This window comes from Mesocricetus auratus, unplaced genomic scaffold (assembly GCF_017639785.1).
Source record: "Mesocricetus auratus isolate SY011 unplaced genomic scaffold, BCM_Maur_2.0 Super-Scaffold_100021, whole genome shotgun sequence".
Taxonomy (NCBI): domain Eukaryota; kingdom Metazoa; phylum Chordata; class Mammalia; order Rodentia; family Cricetidae; genus Mesocricetus; species Mesocricetus auratus.
The window spans coordinates 9,510,552-9,537,321 of NW_024429202.1; the positions used below are offsets into that span (position 1 = coordinate 9,510,552).

Below are 26,770 nucleotides of genomic sequence, written 5' to 3' on the forward strand. Positions count from 1 at the left end.
GAATTGGACTCCCTGTTGGCCCTACAAATCTATTTACTTCTCTCTGGGGCCCTGAGACTCACCTAAATGTGTGTCTCATGCCTGTTCTCCGGTATCTCTTCCTATTGGTTGATGGGGCCTCTCTGGCTATTTGAAATATTGGTCTTCTTCTGTCTCCTTTTCACCCTAGGTCCTAATTGAAGGATGCAGGGAGAAATGCTATCTATCAGTATGCACCTATCTCAATCTGCTGACCTGGCTACTTACTTCAAAGGTACAATGTAGAACCAAGAAAGAAAGAGAGAAGTGTTCAAACAGACAAAAGTGACAGCATCACCAGAAGCACAGTACAGGCCAATCATTTCTTGTCACTTAAAAAAGTAAAACAAGCTGGGCATTGGTGGCACACTGGGGAGGCAGAGGCAGGAAGATCTCTGTGAGTTCGAAGCCAGCCTGGTCTACAGAGCAAGTTCTGGGACAGGCTCCAAAGCAATACAGAGAAACCCTGTCTCAAAAAAACAAAAAAAAATTAAAGAAATAGAAATAGAAATTTAAAAGTAAAACTTAGGGCTTGGGAGACAGCCCAGGCCTTTAAAAAAAAGCTTGAGCATCTAAGTTTGAATCCCTAAAATACCCACAAAATACCAGGCACAGAGGTGCACATGTATCCCCAGAGCTGGAAAGGCAGACAAACAGGTTCCTGAGAGGCAGTCTAGGATAATCTCCAGCTCTGTTACCTATTCCTAACGCCACACTGTACTGAGCCTGGGCCACAAGGGCATTGGGGTTGTAGGAGTTACATACAAATTTAGGTAACTCTTACCCAATTCTTGAAGAAGGAGGGTGGACTAAGGCAGGTTGGAAGCAACATTGTGTAATCTCTCCCTTGTAAATCAAATATGAATGGCACCTCCATGACAAATCTAGATCAGACTAGCAATGTGACTCAACAAGCAAAGCAATTGTTGCCAAGCCTAAGAACTGAGTTCAATTTCCAGGACTCACATTATAAAAGGAGAGACAAACTTCTCCGCGTCCCTGACCTCTAGATCCCAGCTGGGGGGCATGAATCCTCCAGATCTATTGAATACAAGTAATTAAGAAAGTTTAAGTCTACGCAGAGTTTCTTTGTTGGAAATCTAATGTTGCATAACACTCATTCTTTGTAGGTATGAATGTATGTATCTGTGTGCAGCTCTGAATATGAATATGTGTAGTTCTATATGTGATATGTGTAGCTTTGTGTATTGGTTACAGAGTAGATTTCCGTTTGCTACTCAGAAAAATAATGACAGGCTCAACACTACCAATTTCAGTTTCGATCATTCCTAAAATGAAACCTGTCATTTAGCAACTGCAATTTGGAAATATCAATATATGTTTGGAAATATAAACCACAATGTGGATGAGGGAAGAAAAGTTCCATCCCCCAGTGCCATCCATGTTCTGCCTGCTTCTCTAGTCAGTCTGGGGCTGTGACAGAGTTGAAGGATGGCCTTTGACTATCCTAGGGCAGGCCACAAGGGCTGTAACCCAATATGCCAGGCTGCAGATCCATGGTGGATATTCCTTGCACAGAGCAGCTCAAGATGAGGTTTTAAAGGATCAGTGACTTTATGTCTTCACTGAGGAATTGCCAAGACACAGAGAGTGTCTGCTGTATTTTCTGTGGACATAAGGTGTCTTCTTGGAGTGGTTATTTGTAGGGTCTAGCCTCAGATCATGTCTAGGACACAGAACAAATACAGCAGAGAGAGAGAGAGAGAGAGAGAGAGAGAGAGAGAGAGACAGAGACAGAGACACAGAGACACAGAGACACAGAGACACAGAGACACAGAGAGACACAGAGAGACAGAGAGACACAGAGAGACAGAGAGACACAGAGAGACACAGAGAGAGACAGAGAGAGACAGAGAGAGAAAGGCTGTGTGAATATCTCTTAAATCTTGTGCTGGGAGTAAGTGGGAGGAGATATGGATCTCTTATTTATTTATACAAGGATACTTTCTAAGCTCATCAAATTGCTGTAGCCATCAATGCCATAGCCATGCCTATTCCCACAGTAGGATGGTGGTGAGATGTGTGTCCAACTTTACAAACTATCCTAGGAGTCTGTATACATTTCCCTGGTATGGGCCTAGACTTTCAAAAATGGCATTATTATTTGCAATCTATCTATCTATGGAAGATGATGATTCTTTATAGGTCAAATGATTTAAATCTGGGCCTTTAAAGCCCTGCCTGATTTATTTGTGCAAGGAAATCATGTTTTCTTTGGAGCTTTTTGGTGAGGGCATAATTACAGTGTTGAAAATACCATGCTCTATTTAAGGGTCTGTCAGCATTTCCACAATAAACCTCTATTTTCAGGATGCTTGGACAGTGCCAGAAAGACAGACACCCAGGCAGGGACACAGAGAGAAAGGCAACCTTCTAAAACATATACGCTTGGTAGCCTCATCCAGCAACTTTATTTTGAATCCAAATCTTTGTATGTGTTTGTGGCCGCCCCACAGTCTTCCTCATTCGCATAGTGGTGCCAGCGCTGTGCCTGGCATTGCTGCCTTCTACCCAGCAGGATTCAGCTGGAAACCAGTGGTAACTGGACGCTGCAGCACTCTGGGTGGCTGGCCAGCTCCCGTTCCAGACCCCAGCCAATTGCCAAGTTGCACCTCAGCCTAAAGAGGAGAGGAGAGGAGGGGGGACAAAAGGCCCCTGCTGCTACTGCTTTTTCTCCTCCAGCTGTCTCTGGTTAACTTAGGCATATGCTAATTGGATCCTGAAGGATAATATATTAATAGCCACGTTAAGTATGATTTGAGTGCCTGGTATGTGCCCGGCGCTTTCCAAATATTGCATTCGTAAACCTTACAATGATCTTGCAAAGTAGAACGTGTTTCCCCCAGTGTTCAGATGATGAAAACAGGCAGGAGAGGTGACTTGTCTGGCAGAGAGCTAGAAAGCAAAGCTCGGGGTGACTGAGGAGGAGGTAAAAGTCCTCAGTGGGCTCTGCAACCTCCTAGCTATGGTTCTCAACTGGAGGGATGCACTGGGAAAGAGGGAGCAGGGAGCATGCACGCACGCACGCACCGCACGCACGCGCACACACACACAAGCATGCCTGCACCAGGCCATCTATAACAGGTAGTGGGAACGACCATCAGGAGAAAAAGCCTCCAGACATATCATTCACCTCCTATGGCATGGTTTCATAGGTGAGCAGGATTCTGGCTTGGGTTATTTATTTATTTATTTACTTATTTATTTTTCAGCCAAGTGGTTTCATATGGTTTAGTTATCACATGCATTTCCCAATTGCACCCAAGGAAAGGATGGGTTTTTTGTTATTGTTTTTTAGGCTGAAAATGTTTGGGATTATATAACCAAGAGGTGGCTAAGTTCCCAGGTCTGGAATCCTGGTTCCTGAGAGAAAGGCTTTATGGTTTCCTGGGAGTCAGTCTTCCTCCTTTTGGGAGACACAGTATGAATGGAGACAAGAAGTTGGAACTTGGGATCCTCTTGCCCTACGTGGGAGATCCTATCGCCAAATTGCCCGTGGCCCCTCTCCAGAAGTTTGTACACTGACATTTCACAGAAGGGGAAAAGGTAATAGACACTCTCTGGCACAAGAGGACCAGGGAGAAGGGTGGAGGAGAGACCACCCTCCCTACTGTGCTCTCAGCCAACTCTGGGGAAACTGTTTTGTAAACTCTGGTTCCCTTGTGGGTGGTGCAATGGAATTCTTTTCCCTTCTCTTTTTTGGGACTGGTTTTGAGTTGCTAGTTGCAGCCAAAGCTGGAAGTGGTAACACACAGTCCAGCAAGAAAAGGATGAAGTTTTTCACTAAGGAAGTATTCTTCCTACTAGAAAGATGGCTCAGTGGTTAAGTGCCCACACTGACTGCTCTTGCAGAGGAAAGGAGTTCAGTTCCCAGCATCCACATTGGGCAGCTCACAGCTGATTGTTACTCCAGCTCCAGGGGATCTGGTGACTCTGTCCTTCCTAGGCATCTACACTGACATTCACACATATACGCACACATTGACATTCATACACATACATGCACATATACATGCATGTGAGCACGCAAACGCGCGCACGCGCACACACACACACACACACACACACACACACACACAGAGTAAGGCATCTTTTTCTGTCCCACTATCCAGGTCACAGATAATAATATGGAAACTTATTATTAATTATGAAAGCATGGCCTTAGCTTATGCTTGTCCCACTCGCTCTTATAACTTAAATTAACCTATTTATTTTAATCTACAGTCTATTGCATGACAGGTTATCTCATATATCTGCACTGCTCATGCTACTTCCTCCATGTCTGGCTGGTGACTCCAACTTCTTCCTCCCAGAGTTCTCTCTCTACCCGGAAGTCCTGCCTATACCTCTTGTCTAGCTATTGGATGTTCAGTTTTTTATTACACCAGTCACAGTAATACATTTTCACACAGTGTACAAATATCCCACAACACACGCACGCACACGCACGCACACACACACACCATACATAGACACACACACACACACACACACACACACACACAATTAAAAAGAAAGCTATCCTCCTGGGGCTGTAGAGTTAGTTTGGTAGGTAAAGTTCCTATTTTGCAAGCCCAAGGACCTCAGTTCAAGACCTGGAACCTGTGTAAAATGCAGGGTGGTGCAGACCGATCAACCCCCTTGCACTGGGGAGGTGGAGACAGACTCTCTGGCCGGTCAGCCTAGCCTAACCAGTGAGCACAAAGTTCCAGTGAGAAGCTCTGACTCAAAAACAAAACAGCGCAAACCAAGGTAGATGACGCCAAGGACAAGGGTGAATGGCACCTGGGACTCTCCTCTAGCTTCATAGGGACAGGCACACATATACCCACACACATGTGGACAGGCATAGGCACCGGCATACACAGTCAACAATACAGAAGGGAGGAAAACCAGGTATTTCCTCTTTCCGGAAGGACAATCCAGGATCTTGTGGGGGAGGCTGCTGGCCCAGGGCCCTCAGCACTGGGAGGGATCGACCACTGTCAGAGAGCAGAGAACGAGGCGGATCCCTTGGCATGCTCTAAAGTCTGTGTAATCTACCTCTACTCATGATCTCCTGAGGTGTCTGTGTGGGGCACTGTTCTCCTGGGGAAAGACAGCTGGCTTGACATGGGAAGCCTGAAGTGTCGAGGGAGGAGCTTTTCCATATTACCAGGTCTCTCTTCAATGAGACACACCCACATTATTCCTCCTGGGAATACAAAATGAAGTGAGTGCTGAGTATGTGTAGCAAGCGCTGTGCAAGACTTCAATAGACTGACGCTGACAGCAGCTGCTACATGTTGGGCCCTGAACTAAGAGCTGGCCATTCTGTAGGGAAGCAGACAATGTGGTTCCTGGCCTCACAGCACTGAAAACTGAATCAAAGACAGAGACACTAAACAGAACATCACACTCACAGATTGGGTTCTTATTAATATGGCCATAGTATGTTCTTTAGAGAAAAAAATACAATGTCCAACAAGAACAGAGAGATTAGATATCTTTCTATGCATCTAGCTATAAGCCATAGAAAGGTTAACCGGCAGTGGCTTTTATAAATCAATATATATATGTGTGGTTTGTATAAACAGATTAGCACACACAATAAGACATCTAAAAGCAGACAATTGCCAGCATCGGACGAGTCATACCATTGCATTTCTAGCCCTTTCTTTACCTCATCCTTATCATCTTCAATGAATAGACTTAACCCCGTTGGCTTGTAGCCATCTAGATGGTAATGGTCATTCAGAATGGTGACTGACGTCTGTGGACCACTTCATCCGCCACAGCCGTGAGCATGTACCCTGGCCTTCCACCAGCCCTGTAAGGGGAAGTCCCTCGGGCGAGGGGACTCAGCCAAGGGCACATCACTGGTTGTCCGTCCTTTGCTGTAGGTCACAGCTCACCCTTCATGGCTTGTTCCCCTAGGATGAAACTGAGTCTCTGGCTTTTTCCCATGGCTGCCTCTGGAGTTCAGACCCACCCGGTAGGAAAGCTGACCAGCCAGGCAGCAAGAAGCCTGCCAACCACAGCAAAGCCAGGACTGGCTGTGGAGCCCGTGGGGCCCTTACTTGCCACGATGTTATGTGAAGAGTGGCAGAAAGTGGCATTTTGGAGTGACTGATAACCTCATTTCTGAGGGGCTTTGGAAAGGCCGAACGCAGTGTCTGAGCGGCCCTCTCCCACCTGACTGAGGGTGGTGTGTTTAACACCTGAAATAAAGGAGTGATCATCACAGCATCCCATGATACTCAGGAGGTGCCCCACCCCGTACATTCTGCTCCTCAGAAGTGACACTATAGATTTTGTCTCACGGCTCTCAGCGTGCAGGGTGTACGTACGCCACAGCACTGGGGCCATTCTTGGATCCTTGAGTTGAGTGATCCACCCTCCTGGCTCCCCCGTTCCTTCTCTCCTAGACCCGGGCCTTTGGGTGGCAGCTGGGCTTGTTGAATGCAGAGGCAGGCCTGTTGGCTTGGGACTGCCCTACTTCAGTCAAGACAGGCGGGGAGTCCAGAGTACCACCTGCACACAGCCCCGCCTCTTCTCTGTTTGCCAGTGAAAGCCAGGGTCACGAACCCTGAGCTGGGGAACGTGTGAGGCTAACACCATTTACCAGAAGTCTCAGGGCTTTACGAGCCCTGCTGCGAAGCTTGCCTGCCCTGAGTGGAAATTTTTTGTTTTCTGTGTGTTTTTAAAAAAATCTTTGGGTGACCTCCACAGCACCTACTGCCCAGCAGAGATCTGGCTTGCTGGGCTGCTTCTGGGAGTGACAGGCAAGGGAGAGGCATGTGACAAGAACATGGCTACGGGTTCAAAAGGCCAGAAAGCAGGGTGCAGGCTCCAGTGTCCAGAAACACAAACACAGGCCTGGAGGCAGCTGCATGCTCTCTCTCTACTGCAGTAACTGCATCCCTGTAAGCTGCATGCTCTCTCTTTACTGCAGTAACTGCATCCCTGTAAGCTGCATGCTCTCTCTTTACTGCAGTAACTGCATCCCTGTAAGCTGCATGCTCTTTCTCTACTGCAGTAACTGCATTCCTGTAAGGCCGGCCACGAATACCTTCTTTTCATAGCTCCAAATATCCCAAATAGGATATTCTTTCCTTATGCAAATAATTGTTTTATAAACACGCACACACAAAAACCTATAATCAAATTCATCTTCAGTGTAAATTTAAAATTTCAAAATTAGCAGATTTGGTCCAAGCAATATCTGTATCTGTCTTTATCCTATATTCAAGGAGGTCTTTTCAACTTACGAAATGTCACCCACATATGTCTCAGGCTAGCTCTGAGGATGATAAGGTCACATGCCAACGTCAGAAGGTAGGATGCCTCTACTAGGGTGAACACATATGTAGTGGGTATCTTTCAGGTCTGTGTTTGGAAGACATCACCAAGACAAGGAGTAGGTGTCAAGTGTGATAACCGTGAGGAGTTTAACGCAGATTGCAGAAGCCATTCAGGCAAAGGGTGGGAAAGTCCAAGAAGCAATTCTGTGGGAGCCGAGTGGACTTAAGTTCAGCAGGTCTGAGGAGAATGAGCCTGTGTGTGTGTGTGTGTGTGTGTGTGTGTCTGTGCCCAGAATGGAACCATTAAGAAGGTTGTGGCAGGAGAATCAGGAGTTTAAGGGCTGACTGGGATTCAGTGAGTTCAAGGACAGCCTGTGTAACTTAGCAAAACCTTGTCTGAAAACGGAATGGAAACAGGGCTGAGGGTGGAGCGTAGTGGTTAGTGCTTGCTTCGCATCTCCCAGGCACTAGATTCAACTAATCCCTAGTTCACCCAGGGAATACAAGGCTACATAGGACCTGGTTTGGTACTCTTCCTCCAAATCACCCTCATCCGCAGAACCAACCTAAGTATTTCTTTTTTTCCCAATATATGATTTTATTTAAATTAGAAACATGCATGCTTCACATGTCAATCCCAGCCCCCTCTCTCACCCCTCCTCCCTTGTCCCTCCACCGGCCCCCCAGCCCCCCACCCTATCCCCACCTTAGTATTTCTTGAAAGGGGAGATGAGGGACCCACACAGGACCCTCTTCACTTTACCCAGCTTACCTGAGGAAGGGGTTTCCACGTGTCTGGTACACACCAGCATCTGAGTCAGGATCTGCTGATTTCTAGATACTTCTAATTGCATATGTGGATCTCCAGCTGTGCCCGTCTCAGAGGCTAGAACCTGTGCCTCGGGTGGGGGTGGGGTTCTCTGATGCCACACAGGCGTGGGAGGAAGCAAGGCATCCAGGCTGGATGGAGGCTGGTTTGGTGTCATTGCTCATGTGGACCTGAAATGTTCAAGAGAGGAAGGTGGGACAGGAAGAAGAAAAACTCTCAAAAGTGTAAAGGGTATACACTCCTTTTTCCAAAATTCTTTTCATAGCTCATGTATCGAGAAAGGACAGATGGACAGACGGATGGACGGACAGATATAAAGTGATAGAAGGAAAAACAGCAGCTGGTTGTCCGATAAGGTTTTGGTTATTTGCTGCCTTTTCTTACATATTTTGAAGAGTTAAAATATCTTGCAATGCTTGTTTTAAGATTAAAAACAAAACAATAAAGCCGTATGATGCAGAAATTAACAATGTACAAAGACAAGCTCTGCATTTCTAAGGTAGCGTGGCCAACTCTCCCTCTCCCTCTGGTTATGTATGAGAAGACATAGGGAGAAGATGAGGGATGGGGTTGTCGTCAATGCATTGTTGGGACCAGGGACTCTTTGGAAAGCCAGCTGCTGGTGACCCTAGTGGATACTGTGCTGGTTTATAGTGATCTTTGCACTCAAAGGAAGACTTGGTCCTGGCTAATTTACCCTATAGTTCAGGATTCAACAGATAATCGTGCCCACTGAAGTTAGGGTTAGCTTGCTTCAGCAAGAAGACCAGAGGTATCTCAGAAACACTCGAGGGAGGTAGAATGGGAAGGAGCCTTTTATATGGTCTTGACTGGGCTGGCTTACAAAGTAGTGAGGGGACATGTCCTTCCCCTGCACTGCATGCTGAAGCAGTCTAGGATCTGGTCCCACAGCAATCTCTGAGACAGAGGAAAGAGACAGGGACTGATAAGTCACTGGCTAGGCACTGGCTAAAGAGAAAGAAGGTTGACAGTTAGTTGGTCACCTTGTAGCATGGGGTAGTTTGAGGAGAAATACTGTTTGTTCTGTTTTTCCCTTAGCCTGACCCCAGGTCTTACTGAGGCTTTTTCAGGAGTCTCTATCACAATGGCTGGTGGAGCCTGCCCTATTCAGCGGCCTGGCTCAAAAGGAGTAACATGGAGGGCATGGTTGGTAGGCTGGTCTCCAGGCTCGCATCCTTCCTAGTGGCGGCAGGCTGTGGAAGTCTGGGCTTGTGAGAGACACTGCACATGGAGTTCACATGTCAGTCTCTGAATCCATAGACCAAGGGGCCCCAGAGACAGGTGCTTCCCAAGCAAGTGAAGATTCCTTCCAATTCCCTGAAGAGTCCCCAAGGCTCCTTCTTTTGCATAATTTGGCAACTCTGGCTGACAGAGCCCAGCCCGGCCTCAGGAATCCTGCCTGCCCTTCTCTGAGTCACTTCCTTCTCTCTGGAGTTTGCTTTTTTTCCCTGCTCTTTGAAGAGGGAGGAATTAGACTAAATTCTCTACATAAAGTTGGGGTAGCTTTGGGCAGATTGCTATTTAGGTTTTTCATTGCCAAGACAAAAACTGTGAGACTAACAACTTAAGGGGAGAAAGGTCTCTTTGGGCTCACAGTTTCATAGACTTTGGTTCACTGCTGTTTGGATCCATTGCTTTTAAACCTGTGGAAAGGTGGGTACATCATGGTAGAATAAAGATGACTATGCATGGCTACCCTCATGGTGGGCAGGAAAGCAGAGGGTGCAGGCAGGGATCAGGGATTCAGGGTGGAGGGTGCAGGCAGGGATCAGGGATTCAGGGTGGAGGGTGCAGGCAGGGATCAGGGATTAAGGGACTGTTCCCAGTGCTTTACTTCCTACAACTAGGCCCCGCCTCTTGGTTTCTACCACATTCTAACAGTGCTATCGAATTCTATAAGAGTTCAATCGTTTTTAACTGCTGCCATTAGCTGGGGGCCAAGTTTTCAACATACAAATATTTTGGTGGAAGCTGCCCACCCAAGCCCTAAGAGAAGTCAAATGGCTTCCTAAGAATTTATTCTCCCTACAAAGGCAAGTCATGATATGCAGAAATGCAAGCGTGTCCTAGTATGGGGAGAGCTCTTACTTGGTGGCCAAGACAGATGTGTTTATATGCCTTCCACCTTGGCAGCCTTGAGAGGTTAGTACTGTGGATGTTGCCTCCTTTCCCCATCTTTCCTTGCCTACCTGAATGACATCTCTTCAGGTAGGCATCAAGCCTTGGTTTCCTCCCTGTTTCAGACATGCTTCATTTCCTGTCTGTTCCTGTGATCTCCCAGATGGAACACGGCTCAGTCTTGTCCCTTGGGAGGTACGTAGGAATCCAGAGGCACCATGGAAAACCCTCGGGCTTTGTTCTTCTGACCTGGAACAACCTACCTACCTGTGGCTGCCACAGAGGTAGACATAGCCTTTGACCTAGGACTGGCCTATACATACTTGTCTTCAAAGCGTCAAGGCTGGTGTGGTGGTCTACTAGTGAGATCTGACACTGTTACCCACGGGCAGGTCTACATCTGTCTACATCTTGGTCAGTATGTATGGGAAACAACAGAAACTGTGTCAACAGAAAACGCACATGGCGAAGAAGGTTCTTTCACTCACAGATGGTGGCAGGCAGCAGAGGACATTTCCCTGTGATATTAAAATAAGGTGAATGTAGTTATTTGGGGCCAGGCTCCAGCAAACGCCTAGAGAGCACCGGCAAGCTGCATATGGTTCCTCAGGTTGATTTCATTGGGCTGTTTCAGCACAGCCAAATATTTGTAGCGTAAAGGATTCATGGAATGTGCTGGTGGTCTGGGAGCTAGATGACGTAAATTCCACACTTCTTTGAGATAACTTTGTGATCTGGTGACAGGTCTGTTTGATCCCTCTACCTAGAAATAAATTTGGATTTACCTAAGAAATAAATCAAATGTACATGGTTCTGAATCCATTTTCCCTCCTGGAAACCCTATGTGGAGGGTACAGGGATTTTTTATTTTCTTTCTTTCTTCCTTTCTTCCTTCCTTTCTTCCTTCCTCCCTTCCTTCCTTCCTTTCTTTCTCTCTCTCTCTTCCTTCCTTCCTTTCTTTTTTTTTTTGTCTCTTGGACTGATGTGTGTTTAATTATCACAGCTCAGATTTTTCTACACTGTGCTAGAAGCCTGAACCAGCTCCCTTGCCAAATCCCTTCCCCCTCCAAATAACAGGGTAAGCTATGAAACGGTTTCTCCACCGTTTGTGTTGTATGCACAACATCAGCCTGATCAGTGTGCTTTAATTAAGCTTCAAAAGGGAGCTGGGCCTCCATCTTATCTCCAGCTTGCTCCTTAATTCCTTCTCCATGGTCCTTGCTGTAGGTTGGAAGTGCCTCCCGTGGCCTCCTGGGAGTGCAGAGCCTGCCTTCCCCGTGCCTTTCTCTGAACTTCCTCCAAGACAACCCTTTCCCCCCTATTCTCTGATTTCTCCAGGGAGTTAATTGCCAGTGACCTTTTAAAACAAAAATCCCCTTGGGTGTTCCTCACTGTCAGAAGGGAGAACCAAGCACGCTAGCAGGAGTGGGGCGGGGCTCACCTGCTGCCAGTGACCCTGCCCCCCAGGACAGAGGGCCCTGTTTCCAGGCCTTTCTAGGACCGAGCTGCTCCAGATGAGGCCTACTCAACACAGCCCCCAAGTCTTTGTATAACCTTCCTCCTAAACCTCACATGGAGGAGGCTACAGCGCTCGTCCCAGGTAATCACCGGATGGAATTTTTTTTTTCCCTTCCAGTACCAGCTTCTGTGGAACTCTTAGGGAACATTTATAACCCTGAGGTCTTTATGTGGCCTTTGATTAATAAACACGAACCCACTCTTCTAGACTGACTGGGAAACCATTTTTCCCTCCTGTGTGCTGCTTCTGTGCGCAGGGTCCATGAATGGGGGCTTTCAGAACCTGGCCTCTCGTGGCCAGCTATCAAAGTGTTGTTCATATCCACATGGACCACCTGGAGGTGCGGCCAGGGCCACCACCGCCCAAGTGGCCTCCCACGGCGCTGCTCTGATGGCCACACTGGCCGCAGGAGCAGACGGTGACGACCCAGTTTCTTCTCTGGGATGAATGCCCACCCACCAGGAGGAGGATGTAGACCACCCTCAACCATTCTCCACTGATCCCTACAACAAAATTGGTGTTTATTCCTCTTTGTGGTACTCTCCCATTCAGACCCTTACTGGGGGAAGAAAAAGGTAATTTTAAAGGTTTTCTGGCCTACTGTTTTTTTCCTCTCCTCTCCTCTTCTCTCCTCTCCCCGATTCTCCTCTTCTCTCATGTCCTCTGATCTTTCCTCTTCTCTTCCTCCCCATGTCATTGTGAAGCTGCTTCTAGAATCTTCTTTCATATGCTGCAGCCCTTCCCTCCGAAAGCTTTTCTGGGACTACAGGAAGAGAAGGAGGCCGGTCAAGCCTTGGGAATGTGAATGCCAGTTAGGTCCCTTTGTAAGACAGAGGGATGTGTCCTAAGACTCACCTGGGATCCCAAGGTCTGAGAGTAGGTCCAGGAGATTGCTAGGGAGACCTAAGGCCAGTAGCACAGGAGGCACCAATACCAAACCTCATCACTTCGCCACACTGGGTCCTGGGGGATCCTCTCTCTAAGAAAAGAGCTTTCCACATTTGTGGCTGATGACTGTTCGGGAACTACGAATGGCCTCTTGACTCTGACACAATCCCCAGCACTCTAGGGGATCATGGGGAATGAGGTGACAGGACTTGATTCTGTCAACAATGGCGCTATAGAATGGTGGCAGATGGAAGGGATCTTTGCAAAGGTTGCACATTGATGATGCCTGTGGGAATCCCCTGACCTCACACAGCGTCGCCTTCATGCACCTAGCGCGATTAGGGCTCCCAGGAAGCTAGAGGATGCCCTTTCTTTCTTTTTAATCTAACTTTTAGGAAGCAAAGTTGGCTGGTGAGAGTGTGTCCAGACCAGAAGGCCCTTTGGAAGCTTCCAGACAAGGGTGTGGTCTCAGGGCTTAGTCACAAGCCAAGCTCCTGGAGATTTAGGAGGGGAGAGTTTGCGAATAAGGGGCCTGGAAGAAGTTAGAGCAGGTCTAAGGACGTTGGAGGCAGGAGGGATGGGGCTATAATTAAACTAGTCTCAGGGCTGGAGCCAGATGTCGAGTTTTCCAAGCTGTACAGAGCTTTTGTTGTGTATGGCTTGGGTATGTTGGGGGGGAACGCTTGAGAGGTGGTTTTTGACCCCGGGTGGTGGGCCCAGGAGCTTTGGTGCCTCTTCATTATCTGCATAGCCAACCCCCACCCCAGGGTAAAGGATGCATAGCCAACCCACACCCCAGGGTAAAGGATCCATCCACTTGCCAAAGGGAAGTCAGAAGCTCGAGAGGAGCAGCCAGGCTTGCAAGACGCTCTTCATTAAGTGCCCGACTCTGTCCTAAGCACATAATTCAGGAAGACAGGCTGGCCTCACAGCGTTGGCCCAAAATATTCTTCAAAAAATTCAGTTTCAGGCTCAGAAGGTAAAAGTGTTGACTGTGTAGTCAAGCAGACCCAAGTTTGAAACCCTAGAATCTGTTGTTAATAACATCAAAGAAAGCTGGATGTAATCTCAGCCTTTCCGGGTGGAGATGGGAGGCACAGACAAGAGGGTCCCTGGAAATTCTGGGGCCTGCCACTCTGGTGTAAAGCATGGAGGAAATAGCCCTGACCCTAACCCTCAGAGCAAGAAGGAAGGCGAGAAAAACAACAGGAGAGGCTTTCTCTTTTCCACACGCGCACCGTGGCAAGCGTGTGTGCAACACACACACACACACACACACACACACACACACACACTTTTTGTTCAAGTAAGGTTTACATGAAAAAATGAGAAGGCCATTAAGCCTAGGCACTGCCTCACACATTTCTGGTGTCTTTTGTCCTGCTGAGGTTCCCAGAATTCCTGCAATAAGGAATTTCTCTAGCTTTGTTTGGCTCAGAAGGAGCATGCCAACGTTGAGTAATGGCAGACCCACATCTTTGTGGGGCTGTGTGTTCCAGCCCTAGAAGCTCCCAGTCTGTGTCTGCAAGCAAACACCCGAACAAGAGGGGCTCAAGGAGAGAAGTGTTTTATTTGACTCAGGGTTCATCACCTTGGATGGGTGTGGCCGTAGGATTAGGAGTGGGAACCCAGGAGGCTGGTCACGCTGTGCTCCCTATCTGCAAGCAGAGAGAGAGATGGATGCTGGTGGTCCATCTCACAGTCTCATTTTCCCTTTTTTGCTCATCCTGAGACCCTAGCCCATGGGATGGTGTGCTAGACACACTCACAGTGGGGTTTCCCTCCTCCACTAGACTTCTCTGGGCATGCCCTCACACCTCACAGGCATACCTAGAAACGTGTCTTCTAGGCCATTTGGAATCCCATCAAACTGACAGAGACGATTAACTCTCATGTGTCCCCCAGGAAACCCAAGGATGCTTACCAGCTAGGAGAGGGGGGTTGGCTGCTGCAGGGACAAATGGGGTGAGAGAGTGGCTGCTGTTGGGAAGAGGAAGGAGAGGACTATTATAAGCAGGAAGGCCCTGGGGGTGCAGGAGGAAGCTGCCTGACTTAGTCACCTCCCTTAGCTCTCCCATGTCACTTAGCTCATCCCTTGTGCTTCTCATGCAGGGAGAGCAGGGCCATGGGCCTGACTGCACTCTCCAGGAGTGCTATTCGGGTGGCAACAGCTGTTTGATGTTTGACAAGGGTAGAGGGAGCATGTGGCTCTTGTCCTCTGGTACTTGTCCTCCTTCAGTTCATTATCTTCGTGGCCTGAAGATGAATAGGCTGAGTAGGGGGACAGCCTGGAGTGCCACGTGTGAGCAGCAGTGTGTGTCCCTGATCTGGGATGTGTTCCTGTGAGCCAGGGTGGGGGGTGGGGGGTGATGTGGCGTTGGTGGGTGGGCCGCACCTGTTCAGGGTCACAGCTGCAGCCGGGACAACGGGCATTCTTAGCTGCTGCCTCATGGCCACCCCAAGCAGCTGCTTGGGTGCTTTCCCGTGTTCCCAGTGTGACTTGTGTGACACGGATGCCTGGAAGCCTTGCGTAAGGAGGAGCCTTCTACACCCTGCATCCTGGGCTCCTGGAGCTAAGGCTCTGGTATGCCCCTGGACTTCAAGGTCCCTGCCTCAGTGTCAGGAGATGATTTGGTTCTCTGTTTTTGGCCAACAGTCCAAATGGCAGAAGCAAAACTTACAACTGAGAGAGAGAGGGCTCGGAGTCCAATTTGTTTTAATTTATGAAAATGGAGGCCATGTTAAAAAGCAATAGGTGCAGGTAGGGACAAAGGCATTGGAGAAAGCATGAGGCTGAAGGAATGCAAGGAAAGGGAAGGGCCTGTGGTCACCTGACAACCCACAGGGAAAGAGAAAGGCTTGCACGGCATTCAGAGACAAACGCATTAGAGTAGGGGCGTGAAGATTTAAGTTCCATCCCTGGCAGCCAGGGAAAAAGAGAACTGAATCTAGTCTTCTGGGTGCTACATGTGTGCTGGGTCACACGCCTGTCCCCAACCCAGATAAATAAATAGATAAGTTTATTTTTAAAACATGAGGATTTTTTAAGATAAAAAGAGAAAGTAGTAGAATGCTTTTTAAAAGTAAAGAAAAACAGACCAAGAAATCACTCAAAGGCTTTCTGAAGACCTCATAGCTCACGGTGGTTGTTCTAAATAACCTAAGGCACCAGGGGAGAACCACAGGAACAACAGGGAACAAACAGAACCCTGAGGAAGGTGCTTACTCCCATGTGATGTCCTTATGGCCCTTAGAGAAATTCACAAATTTCCAATAATTAGATCCTATCTTATCCCCATGGGAAAGAGTGGTGTGTGTGTGTGTGTGTGTGTGTGTGTGTGTGTGTGTGTGTGTGTGTGTGTGTTGGTGTAAGTGAATCTAACAGAGGGTTTGAGAGAAAATATTTCCAGAGCTCACAGTGAGTATGGCCTGTTGAACCCACGTACTACAGCAGGCTGCTGTCCTTCTGGATGGAGCCACAGCTCACAGGAGCCCTCTCCCATCAACCTGTACCTCTGCAAGCAAAAGCCAATGACAGGAATGCTTGGCTTGGAAAAAAAAGAACATTTCTATTCGTTGTAAGTAAACAAATGAAAGCATAATATTTAAAATTTCAAAGAAAAATCTTATAATCTTAGTTCATTAAGATTTCAATCTCCCCTTTCTTCCTTTTGTTATCATTTTGCCACTAGAAGTTGAGCACTGAGAGTTATTTTGACATCTCTGTTTGGAGGCTGATAGAGCACTGGCCTAGCACACATGAAGCCCCAGGGTTTAATCCTCGTACTGCATAAACCAAACCTGTGTCCCCTGCACTAAGAAGGTGGAGGCAGAAGGATAAGAAGTTCAGGGTTACCCTAGGATGCATAGCGAGTCTGAGGCTAGCCTGGGCTACCAGGAAACCCAGAAAATCCTTTTCTTTTTTCTAGAATGAATGAGAGGAAACTTGAAGATGTCTTTTTTAAAGGTGGAGAGCCCCTGGGCAGGGGCCAAGGAGAGCAGAAGAAGGAGGAGAGAGAGCCCCAGGAAGCGTTGTTCTTCTGGGGAGCCTCAGAATGGTAGAGTACACCAGAGATCCTTGGTACCCTCAGGAATCAGATCTTCCAGGATGCCCAACATTCCGGGTTTAAGTTTATTGTGGAGAGATCCGTCTGACCCCCATTCTGGCTCTGGGGACTGCAGAGGAACTGACACGCAGTCTACAGTTGTCACTGTTCAGGGCTGGCATTGACATCCCAGAAAGTGAAAGAGGAGGGACATGGTGACCCTTAGCAAGCTTTCACCTCAGATGGGACTTCCCTTTCCCAGTCATGCCCTCCACTTACAGGTCTTGGGTGGACCCTTGTCTGGCTTTAAAGCCCATGGAATCTCATTTCCTTCAGCAGCTGAAGGTAGCTCCCTTGGTGTCTTTCTTACCCCTTCATTTCTACATTTGAAAGAGAGGCATGAACATATTTGTCATTCAAGGTATAAGGACTGAGAAACACTGTGCTATGTGTGTCAAAGGTTTTCATCTTCTTTGGTCCCAAGTGCTGGGCTAGGAGTATTTGATAATGGGAAGTAACATTGTGCCCAGAAAACGCTTGCCTGGGTGTTCTCAGGGCCTTCGGTGAGGCGAGCATCTCACACTGTGGTCGGTCTCATTTTAGTGCCCATTAACTCTAATTCCAGGACATGTTCAAATGTGTACACGTGTGTGTGTTTCACTGTGTGTGCACGTGTGTATATGTGTGTGTTAGTTTGTGTGTATATATGTGTTTGTATGTGTGTGAGTACACATGCATTTGTGTGAGTACACATGTTTTTGTGGCATCCAAAGGACAACCTCTAGTATCATCTTCCTTTGAGATAGGATCTCTCGTTGGTCTGGAGCCCATCAATTAGACATGGCCAGTGACTAGCCAGCCTTGGGATCTTCCTGTCTTTGCTTTCCCAGCACAGGGATTCCAAGTCACCAAGCCTAGCTTTTCACATGACTGACTGAGGGTTGAACTCAGGACATCATGTTTGTGAGGCAAGCATTCTACCCACTGAGCCCTTTCTTCAGCCACAATTCCTGGATCTTTGAGAGGATGCGACTAACGCAAGCACATCGCTTATCTAAACTCCTGAGGGTCAATTATCGACATCATGGATGCAGATTGGTCATAACTGGTCTCAGCTGACAAGGGCTGACCAGCTGTGGAGGTCATCCAGCTCATACATGATGCTGTAGTTAATTTACTTGATTAAGCTGATGATTCTGCCTGCCTGCCTAGACCTGAAGGGGATGTGTCAGACAGTGTGGACCTGTCTTTCTCCTACGTTCTCTTCTTATCGCCCCCTTGCCTCCATTGTGCAGATGCTCCAAATGATCAATAAAACGGCACACACGAGCTTGAGTTTGAAAGGAGGTGCATGAACACAGAGCCCTCCTGTAGGTATGAGGGATACACACCCCGACGGAGTCTGGGACAGTCCAGAGGCAGAGTGTCAAGGAGGGTGGTGGCCTCCTGGCTTCTCACCCTTGGTTACTCAGCAGGCTTTTCCCGGTGCTCCCAGGATGTTGGAGGGTGGCAGGGAGCCACCCTGCCTCTTTCCACTTGTCATAAGATCTTCATGTTGACTCATGGCCAGATCTGGAGGAAAATTCACAGAAGTCAGGAAATCCCCGGCAGATGCTGTCATTTCACCTTCTGCTAACCCCACGGAGAAAGCATAGGTAGGGTCAGACAGCAGGCCATTTCTAAAAGGGAAAAAAAAATCAAAGCTCGGCTGTTGCCGCTGCATGCCTGTGGTGGAGCACGGAGTCCTAACAGGCCTGGCTGAAGTCACAAAATCGGCCTCAGCCTGGTGACCTGGGGCAGCTAGGCCTGGTCTGTTTCTCCATCCTACATTTGTACTTTTTTTATGCAGAAGCCCCCTGTCCCCTTCCTTGTGTTCACCTCTCCATAGGGACTAGTGTCTTCCCTTTTGGGCAAGGTTAGATGTCCAAGGTTCCCCCTTCCAGTGGAGAAGGCCAAATTTAGAGTCAGGGCTGCTCATCCGAGCTGGGTGTATAATTGAGCTTGGCACAGAAGGCTATCATTAGGAAGAATGGCTGGAAGTACAAGCAAGGGGGACGCCAGAGCCAAGTGAGAAAAGAGGTTCTGGGGTTGAGACTCGGAGGCCAGGCCTGGAGGTGTGGCTTCAGAGGGAGCTTCCGGAGGGGAAAGTGCTGGCTAAGAAAAGTGACTTCCTGGGACACTTAGGGAAGCGAGGGTGGGCTCTGCCATCTCTCAGGACCGTGGCAGGTCTTGGGAGCAGGCTCTGCTCTGGGGCTGTTTGCAGCATGGGAAAAAGACCGTCCAATTGGCATCCATGTGCCATGTCCCATTTTGTCTCCCAAGACAGTGGAGGCCCTGGAGGACATAGTTCTTACCCATGACTCCCTGAGAATCCCTGTGTGAAACTGCTGTTCTGAGCTTTGGGGAACAGAGGCCATCGCCTCCTCACATCTTGAGATGGAGTGAGTGACCCACTGTTCATCCGCAGTGTCGGGGAGAGGCTGGCAAGGGCCGTTGACGAGTGTGCTTGTCTTGGCAGAGCTGGTGAGTGGCCACGTGTATGCACACCTGTCACCCTTGGCATCTTTGGAGGTCCTTGAAGTTCGCTGTGTGAAGGCCCTTCAGGGGGCACTAAGCCTGTGTGGCCGGGCACAGAGCTCTGCAGTCCACCCAACTATCCTGGCCACCTCCCTCTCCTGTTCACTCATGCCAGGGTTGGCACAGTGGGCTTCCGGTTGTTCCCCAGCGGCTCGCCAGACTGTCTGTCCTACCAACATTCCTAGTGGTGTCCTGGCTCCATGTGACCCCGGGTTCTAATATTTTTGGGCTCCTTCAGACTACACAGCTGGCTGCTCTCCGGCCTGCCTGGCCTTGTTAAAGGCAATATGCTTGCCTGCTCTTTTACAGCCTGCTCTTTCCGTCAAGTTCAGCAGGCAGCCTGCTTTTTTACAAGGGAGATGGCCCCTTGGATGATCTCTTGCCTTGGTGGGCAGGGAGCCTGGGCTTCTGCAGGGTCCTTGGGCCCTAGCCTTGGAATTGTTTTTCTGCTTTTAGGATAGTTTAGAAAGTGAGGTTCAGAGGTGAGGGGTTCCGTGCAAAGGAGGGTTAACTGGATTGTTTTTGGGTGCTTTTCAACCCTGGAAACAGGGCCGAGGAATATAACCAATTTTGAACATTCTCTTCCTGAGCCAAGGTCCATTATAGTGTAGAAATCTCTTTCGAATTCTGTGTCTTTCTCCACAGGAAAGAAAAGTTCATGACAATGAACACACTGGTTGTGCAAAAAATCTTGTGTTCCCCCACCAAAGGCTATCCTTTATAGCCATATGGAGTTTCTGTCCGTGGAGATACCGTCCACACACTGAATGTGCCAGCTATGCTAAGAGGTGGCAGAGTAGCCCTGTCTAAGTGGGTAGAAACGCTTGACTTGAGGCTTAAAAAAACAATGCCATAAAACGCACACTGGCTTTTATTGCACGGTGATGCATAAAAGACCATGGTGGCTAACCCGAGCAAGGGCAGAGGCAGTGGCAGGAGTTTCGTTAGTCTACTCCTGGAAAAATCATCGTTCCAGATATCGGTAGCCCAGATCCTCTTTTGGTCCTGTGTCAGAGTGTCTTTGGTGCTCACTGGAAAGCCAAGCATCCCTTTGCCGTTCATCTTCCTGCCTCCAGTTACCAGCTGGCAGCCAGAGGAATCTTGAAGAAGCAAATTATACCTATCATGTGCCCACTTAAACTCCATAGTGGCTTCCAATGCCTGGGTAAAGTTGGCATCCCCTAGTTTAATACGCAACTCTCTTGGCCTTCTGTCCCTGTTACCGTGTGTGTGTGTGTGTGTGTGTGTGTGTGTGTGTGTCTTGTATATGTTCTTGAGTATCTGCGTGCCTGTATGTGAGTGCATGTGAGGACCAGAGGTCAATGTCATGTGTCTTTCTTGGCTGCTCTTCACCTTATTTTTCTTTGGACAAGGACTGGTCCAGACTAGCTGACCAACAAGCGCCAGGGATCTGCCCATTTCCCTTCCTACGGGTGTTGGAAATGTTGCCATGCCTAGGTATTCATGTGGGTCCTGGTGATCTGAATGCAGGTCCTAATTCTTGCTCACCGAGAACTTCACCTACTGAGCTTTCCCCTTGTCTTCCTTTTCATGGGGACCCTCTGCCCTCTGTACTCTGCGGGCCAGCCATTTCCAGTTGAGCATGTAGGATCCAGGGTTGGGTAAGCAGTTCCATCCTTAGGGACCTCCTAGGACGCTTCCCCCACACTGCATCTGTAGTAGCCGCAGCAGCAGGTTACTCATTTGGTCAGTTTATGAACAGTTACAGAAACGTACACATAGATATGTTCTCCAGTGCCAGGACCAGATGTCACAATTTCCCCCTCTTCTGTCACAAATTTCCCTGTTTTATGTCCACGAGTGAAGTGTATCCCACACTACTGCACCGCTGCCGTTACGTCATGGACTGTGGACCCAGAGTACCTTCACATCCTGTGCAGCCATCACCACCATCCCTCTCCAGAGCTTTCGCCTTCTCCCAGGAGAAGCTCTGCCTACTAAACACTATCTGTCCACTCCCCAGCGCTGGGCAGTTCCCATGGCTCTTTCTGTCTCTGTGCCTTTGTCTACTCCAGGAGCTCCATCTACGGGATTCAGGTGGCATTTTGTGTATTCACTTCTGGGACTGCGTTATTTGGTATCACGTTCTCAAGGTGCAGCCATCTTGCAGGCAGTATCTGGGGTTTCTTCCTTTTGGGGGCCCAATAGCATCTTTTGTATGTGAATATCATGTTTCATTTATCCTTCTCGGCCACAGGCGTGTTTGTTGCCCCTTTGCCCATTGTGAATAATGTTGCCAATACCCTGAGTGCACAGGCTCCTTTTACTCAGTAGCTCTCTCTCCTTCCTTGAAGGAGCCCGGAGCAGGAGTCCTCTTCAGCTACACCCATGCTGTGTGGCTGCCTTCCCGGTACCTTCTTTCCATTATCCCAGTGGCCGATCAGGTCCTGTCTCCTTAGCCCAAGGGAATGAAAAGCTGGGAGCTACATAGACATCCATGCTGCTGATGCTTCCCGCGTGACTCCGTGGCAACATTGCCAGGAATGGAGGCTACAGATTTTTCCATGTGCCCAGCCTTTGAACTCTTCAGAGGTGGGGCTGGGTGTACATAGTATGGACAGGATTCATGGGAGGGGATGTGGATGTATCACCCTGGTCACCTCTGTGAAGGCCTGGCTCTGTGGGCTGTAGCAGAGGCTTCGCCTCAGTAGCCTCAGCAAGCCCACCCCATCTGAAGCTGCAGACTATACTGCTTCAATGAGGCAGTTTGTTAAACAACAAATGGTAATGCACATGCACACACATGCACACACGCACACACTACACACATGCACACACATGTGCACACACATACACACGCGTACACACATACACACGTACACACGCATGCACACGCATGCACACACATACATATGTGCACACACACATACACACATGCACACACACGTGTACACACACATGCATACATGTGCGCGCACACACACACACACACACACATGTTTCTTCTCCACTATCTCATACCTTGTAAGCGTCTGTCCTTCTGTCCACGGTGTAGCCTCTCTAGGCATCAGCTACCTGCTGTGGGTCAGGGTTCAGGGTTCCCCACATAGCTGTGTCTCAACTTCCTCCATGGCATGAGGTTCGTGACTGAATCCATGCACAGTTGGCCACAAAGATTAGTGGAGTGAGCGGGTGACTTTTGTACTTAGTAAGAACTCAGCACACACGGGCTGTTTCTGTGAGTGTGGCCTAAGTCACCTTAGAACTCTAGCCTGTCTCATGCCTGCTTGAGAGCCCTGCTGTCTGTCTTTTTCTCATAAGGTGTCCGGGCTATGCTCTCCTGCTGAGCCATGCTCCTGGGAGCTGTCTGCGGAGAACTCAGGATGGAACTGAGTCAGAGGTCTGCATAGACCTGACTCATCAGGTCTTCAAACCAGAAGATTGCCCGGTGGGGATCATGACGTTCCTGGAAAATAAAAGAAGTGAATATTATTGGGCTGAGTTCATCAGACACTTGTCCGGCCCTCCCTTTAGAGTGTCTGCTGTTCTGAAGGGAGTGGGCAGCCATCCAGCCCAGTCAGAGCCATCAAAGGCCGAGGCCCAGATGCAGCCCCGAGAGTCTCTGTGTCTTCAGACACCTCATGCCCTTCCCACAGACCTGCTCTCCTGCAGGCCCCAGGCTAGAGAGTTTCCTGTCCTCCAGGCCCCTGGGAAAATGTTTCCAAGGGCTGCCTCTGCTGAGGTGTGTCAGAACTGAGCCTTGCTGGAGGCCTGGGTGTGGCTGGGAAAAGGCCACCCAGACTCCAGAGAACAAGAAAGGGAAAGTTCCCAGTCTGGAGCCTTGAGCCGAGGCCTTTCTCCTCCTCTCACCCCCCTCCCCCACATCCCAGCCCAATCTGGCCTGTCGTCCCCACAACCCAGCTCCTCTCCAAAGCATTGCTACCTCTTCCTTTTGGGGTCCTCAACAACAGAGCAGGGGTGAGACGTTATTTATAGGATTGTGGGTGACCATACAGCAGCCACACCAGAAAGTCTCATCTAGCCAGAATGATAGCTTCCACACAGACTCACAGAAGGAGTCTATCCTCATCATGCAACTTCCAATCAGCGTAGTTCCATGGCCTAGCACTTGTTGAGTTCACGGGGTGCCTTGGGGTTGCTTTCTGTTGTTGCGATAAACCCTAGGACCATAAGCAGTGTGGGGAGGAGAGGGCTTATTTCATCTTTCATCCCACAGTCCATCCTGAAAGTCAGGGTGGACACCCAGGGCAGGCAGCAGGAGGCTGGAGCTGACGCAGAGACGTGGAGGAGTGCTGCTTGCTGGCTTGCTTTTCACGGCTGGCTTTCTCTTATGGCTTGGCACAAACAGCCAAGGAGCCAAAGCCACTCTGCTGATGGTGGTTGTTCTGCATTCTGCAGCTCAGGTGCCACCCATGACCAACTTGATCCTAATTTGCTCTTCAACAGAACAGGGGAATGCCATGGACATTCAAGTTTGAAACCACGTCTCTCAAACATCCTGTATGGTGCATTTCTTCTTGATTTTCACAGAGGTCTCCTGCCTGTTCCAACTGTTGGAAACACAAAGCTAGTATCTTTCCCAAGAAAGTCAGTGTAAACAGTTTGCAAAGCTTCTCTTTCATCATTTTCAACTCAACAGCAGTCGTGTTCTGGAAGCACATGTGGTTCTTGCTTTGACGTGACAATCCCCGAAGCCTGAGGGAAACTGGGGGGCGGGGTAGGCAGGGTGAGGAGAGGCTCTTCAAGTCCAAAGCTGAAAGTGCCCAGGACACTTTTCTCAAGAGATCTTCTCAGGCATGTTGGTGACCTTTGCTTAAAGACTGTCAAATGAAAAATGAGTTCACCTCTGGTTCCGGTCAAACCTGGTTCCCAATCACACAAACTGGATAGCTGAGCATCTGGGGCCCATGAACTATGTAAGCACCTTGTTAATTCTGAAGTTGGGACAGATGTGGACAGATGTGGACAGATGTGGGATACTGCCTTTACCATATGTCTGAAAGCCCTGAGGGCCAGCCAACTGTCAGGCAGAGCAGTCTACTGCAGAGAATGGGGAGCTGACTTCCCAGTATGTGACAATGCATGCTCACTTGGTCACTCTCACTGGACACCCTTCTTGGGTGACCACAGAGGGACCCCAGCACATTCTACCTTTGCAGAGCTTAGAATCACCAAAGGGTGGGGCCAAAGAGACAGAAGGCAGATAAACCAAGAGCGAATGAATACTTGCAGGGATTGGAGGAGGGGCCTCAGACAGTTGACTTCAGTGACACCCAGGACCCACTGTAGAGTGATCATGGGGTGTACAGTCACCGGTAACTAATGTGCTTACTGAGGTAGCTGAGGTAGGTAAGTTATCTGCCTGTATGTGGGCCCTTCGATGATGGGAGGTTGGTAACCTTGTTATTATCATGCCTGTTCCTAAAGAGCTACAGTCTACTTCCTATTTGAAGGTTCAAAGGTTTAGGAGAGAGTGTGTGCATGCTGCCATGAGCAGCAGACTAGACAGCTTATAAGTCCTGAGGGGTCATTGGACATTATATAGATGGAGAAATGAAGCCATGTCCACAAGGAGGAGGGACAGGACTTCTTGAGAATCCCACAGTATCATCTATCCCAGCAAGAATCAGAATTAACTCTCTTAATGCTGTCTTGAGTCCCCAGTGTTGCTTGCAAGTGTGTGTGTGTGTGTGCGCGCTCTCGTGCGGCGCATGTGTGCAAGTGCGCGCAAGCTCATATGCTCATCAGTTTAACACAGTCATGCTTCTGAGATCTTGGGCTGGGCTCCCACACTGCCTGCTTCCTTCTTGGGACACTGCCTGCTCCACACTCCACTCCTCCTTGCTGGACGTCCCTCTGAGTAGTATAAGCTATATGGTTCCACTTTCTAGCTCTTAGCACCTAGTGTGCAACTGGCCACAGAGATAACACAAACGCCCGAGTGACTTTCCCCTTTCTTATTTGACAGATTCAGAGCCCAGTACCTTGGACTCACAGTCTTCCACCACCCTGTTCCTGTCCTCGGAGGAGCCCGGCCCGTCTACAGCTGTGCTGCCGTCTCCATCCTCCTCCTGCGAGCCCCAGGCCTTCTCCCCCGGCTCCACCATGCTGCCCTCTCTCCTGCCACCTCTGCCCACTGCCTCTACAGCCCCAGGACCCTGCATCCCTCGGCGTACTGGGCTCTACACCATTGTCACCTCCTCCCCAGAGGCTGCACCCCACCTCGTTGACTGGCTGCCCGGCTGTCCCTCTGTCACCTCTCCTGGTGTCAGAGGCAAGGATCATGAGCGGCCACAGCCTGTGTTGGCTCCAGCTCCAGCTTTGGAGAGGGGCCACATTCAGCACCCAGGCTCTGCCAGGGATGATCACGCTGAGGATCCTAGAGCCTCCCCACCTCCCTGTGCCCCTGCAGCCGCTGCTGCTACCCTGGAGGCCAATGTTGGGGACATCCTGGTGGAGCTTCGGACAATGAACGGCCACCTGGACATCATAGCAAAGGCTCTCACTAAATTGGCCTCTTCTCTGGTACCCCAGCCTGAAGCACCAGATACCAATTAAAGGAATCTTATATCTCCCAAAACAAAGGGATGCTGAGGGTACCACTCATCCCTGCTTCTCTGACCCTATCTGTGACGGACACAAGCAAACCCAGTGGAAGAGCCAGTTACAGAACTAGGTTTGCTTACAGATTGGATGTCCTTGGCCTGTCACTCAAAAGACAGTGTGTCTCATGCTGTTTCCAGGCATGTTGTAGCCTCTCTGTGCTTCCTTCCACCTTCAAATGCCCTTCTCTTATTTTAAGTTCTGGTAAAAGCACTTCCAGAAGATTGTATCAGGTCTTGTGCCAAGGCGATTAGAGAAGCAACGTTTCCTCCCCAGTCCTCTGAGCCAAGAGAAGAGGAGATTCTGCCATTATCATCAAAAAACACCCTCCTGGATACTTCCCAGCCTTCCTTTCTTGAGATGCTAATGGTGTGTCCACCCTGGTGGATTTTCACATACCTCTTTTTAAAAGGTATCTTTAGAAAAAACAAATGCATTTTCCTCATTTATACCTATGTTTCAAAAAGTTTGGGACAAAGAGAAGGGATAAAACAAAGGACACGGCAGAAAAACTGTGGTGGGTATTTAAGTCTTTCTTATTAATAAGAAAGCATCTTGTGTTCCAAATAAAGTATGTGTCCATAGTCTGAGCGCTGGCTTCTGGATTCGCCTCCTCCTCTTCTCTGCTTTCTTCTTCAGATCACCATGGCTTCTTACCCTCCCTTACTCCTGCAGTCTTCAACTGTTCTCAATATTTAGGATGAAGAAGCAGCTGAAGCTACTCATGAGTCTTAAAACTCTCAGTTCTCCCAAATCTAATAAATTCATCTTTCCCCCTCTGAACCCGAGTACAAACCTAGTGACAGACAGTAGCCAGGGAGGGGGAAGCCAGCATCCCTGGCCCCTCTCTCCTCTAGATGTCTGC

At 49.0% G+C, this 26,770-nt stretch overlaps 1 protein-coding gene across 3 annotated transcripts in view; it reads left to right on the forward strand.

Annotated features, from left to right (window-relative positions):
* Positions 1 to 26,495, forward strand: part of Runx2 (RUNX family transcription factor 2) — a 305,556-nt gene extending 279,061 nt beyond the window's left edge. For all 3 annotated transcript variants that reach the window (XM_040729630.1, XM_040729627.1, XM_040729628.1), the window contains one exon: positions 25,271 to 26,495. In XM_040729630.1, coding sequence (XP_040585564.1) covers positions 25,271 to 25,860 — 590 coding nt within the window. In that variant the 3' untranslated portion in view covers positions 25,861 to 26,495. The remainder of the gene's footprint in view (positions 1 to 25,270) is intronic.
* The last annotated feature ends 275 nt before the right edge of the window (positions 26,496 to 26,770 follow it).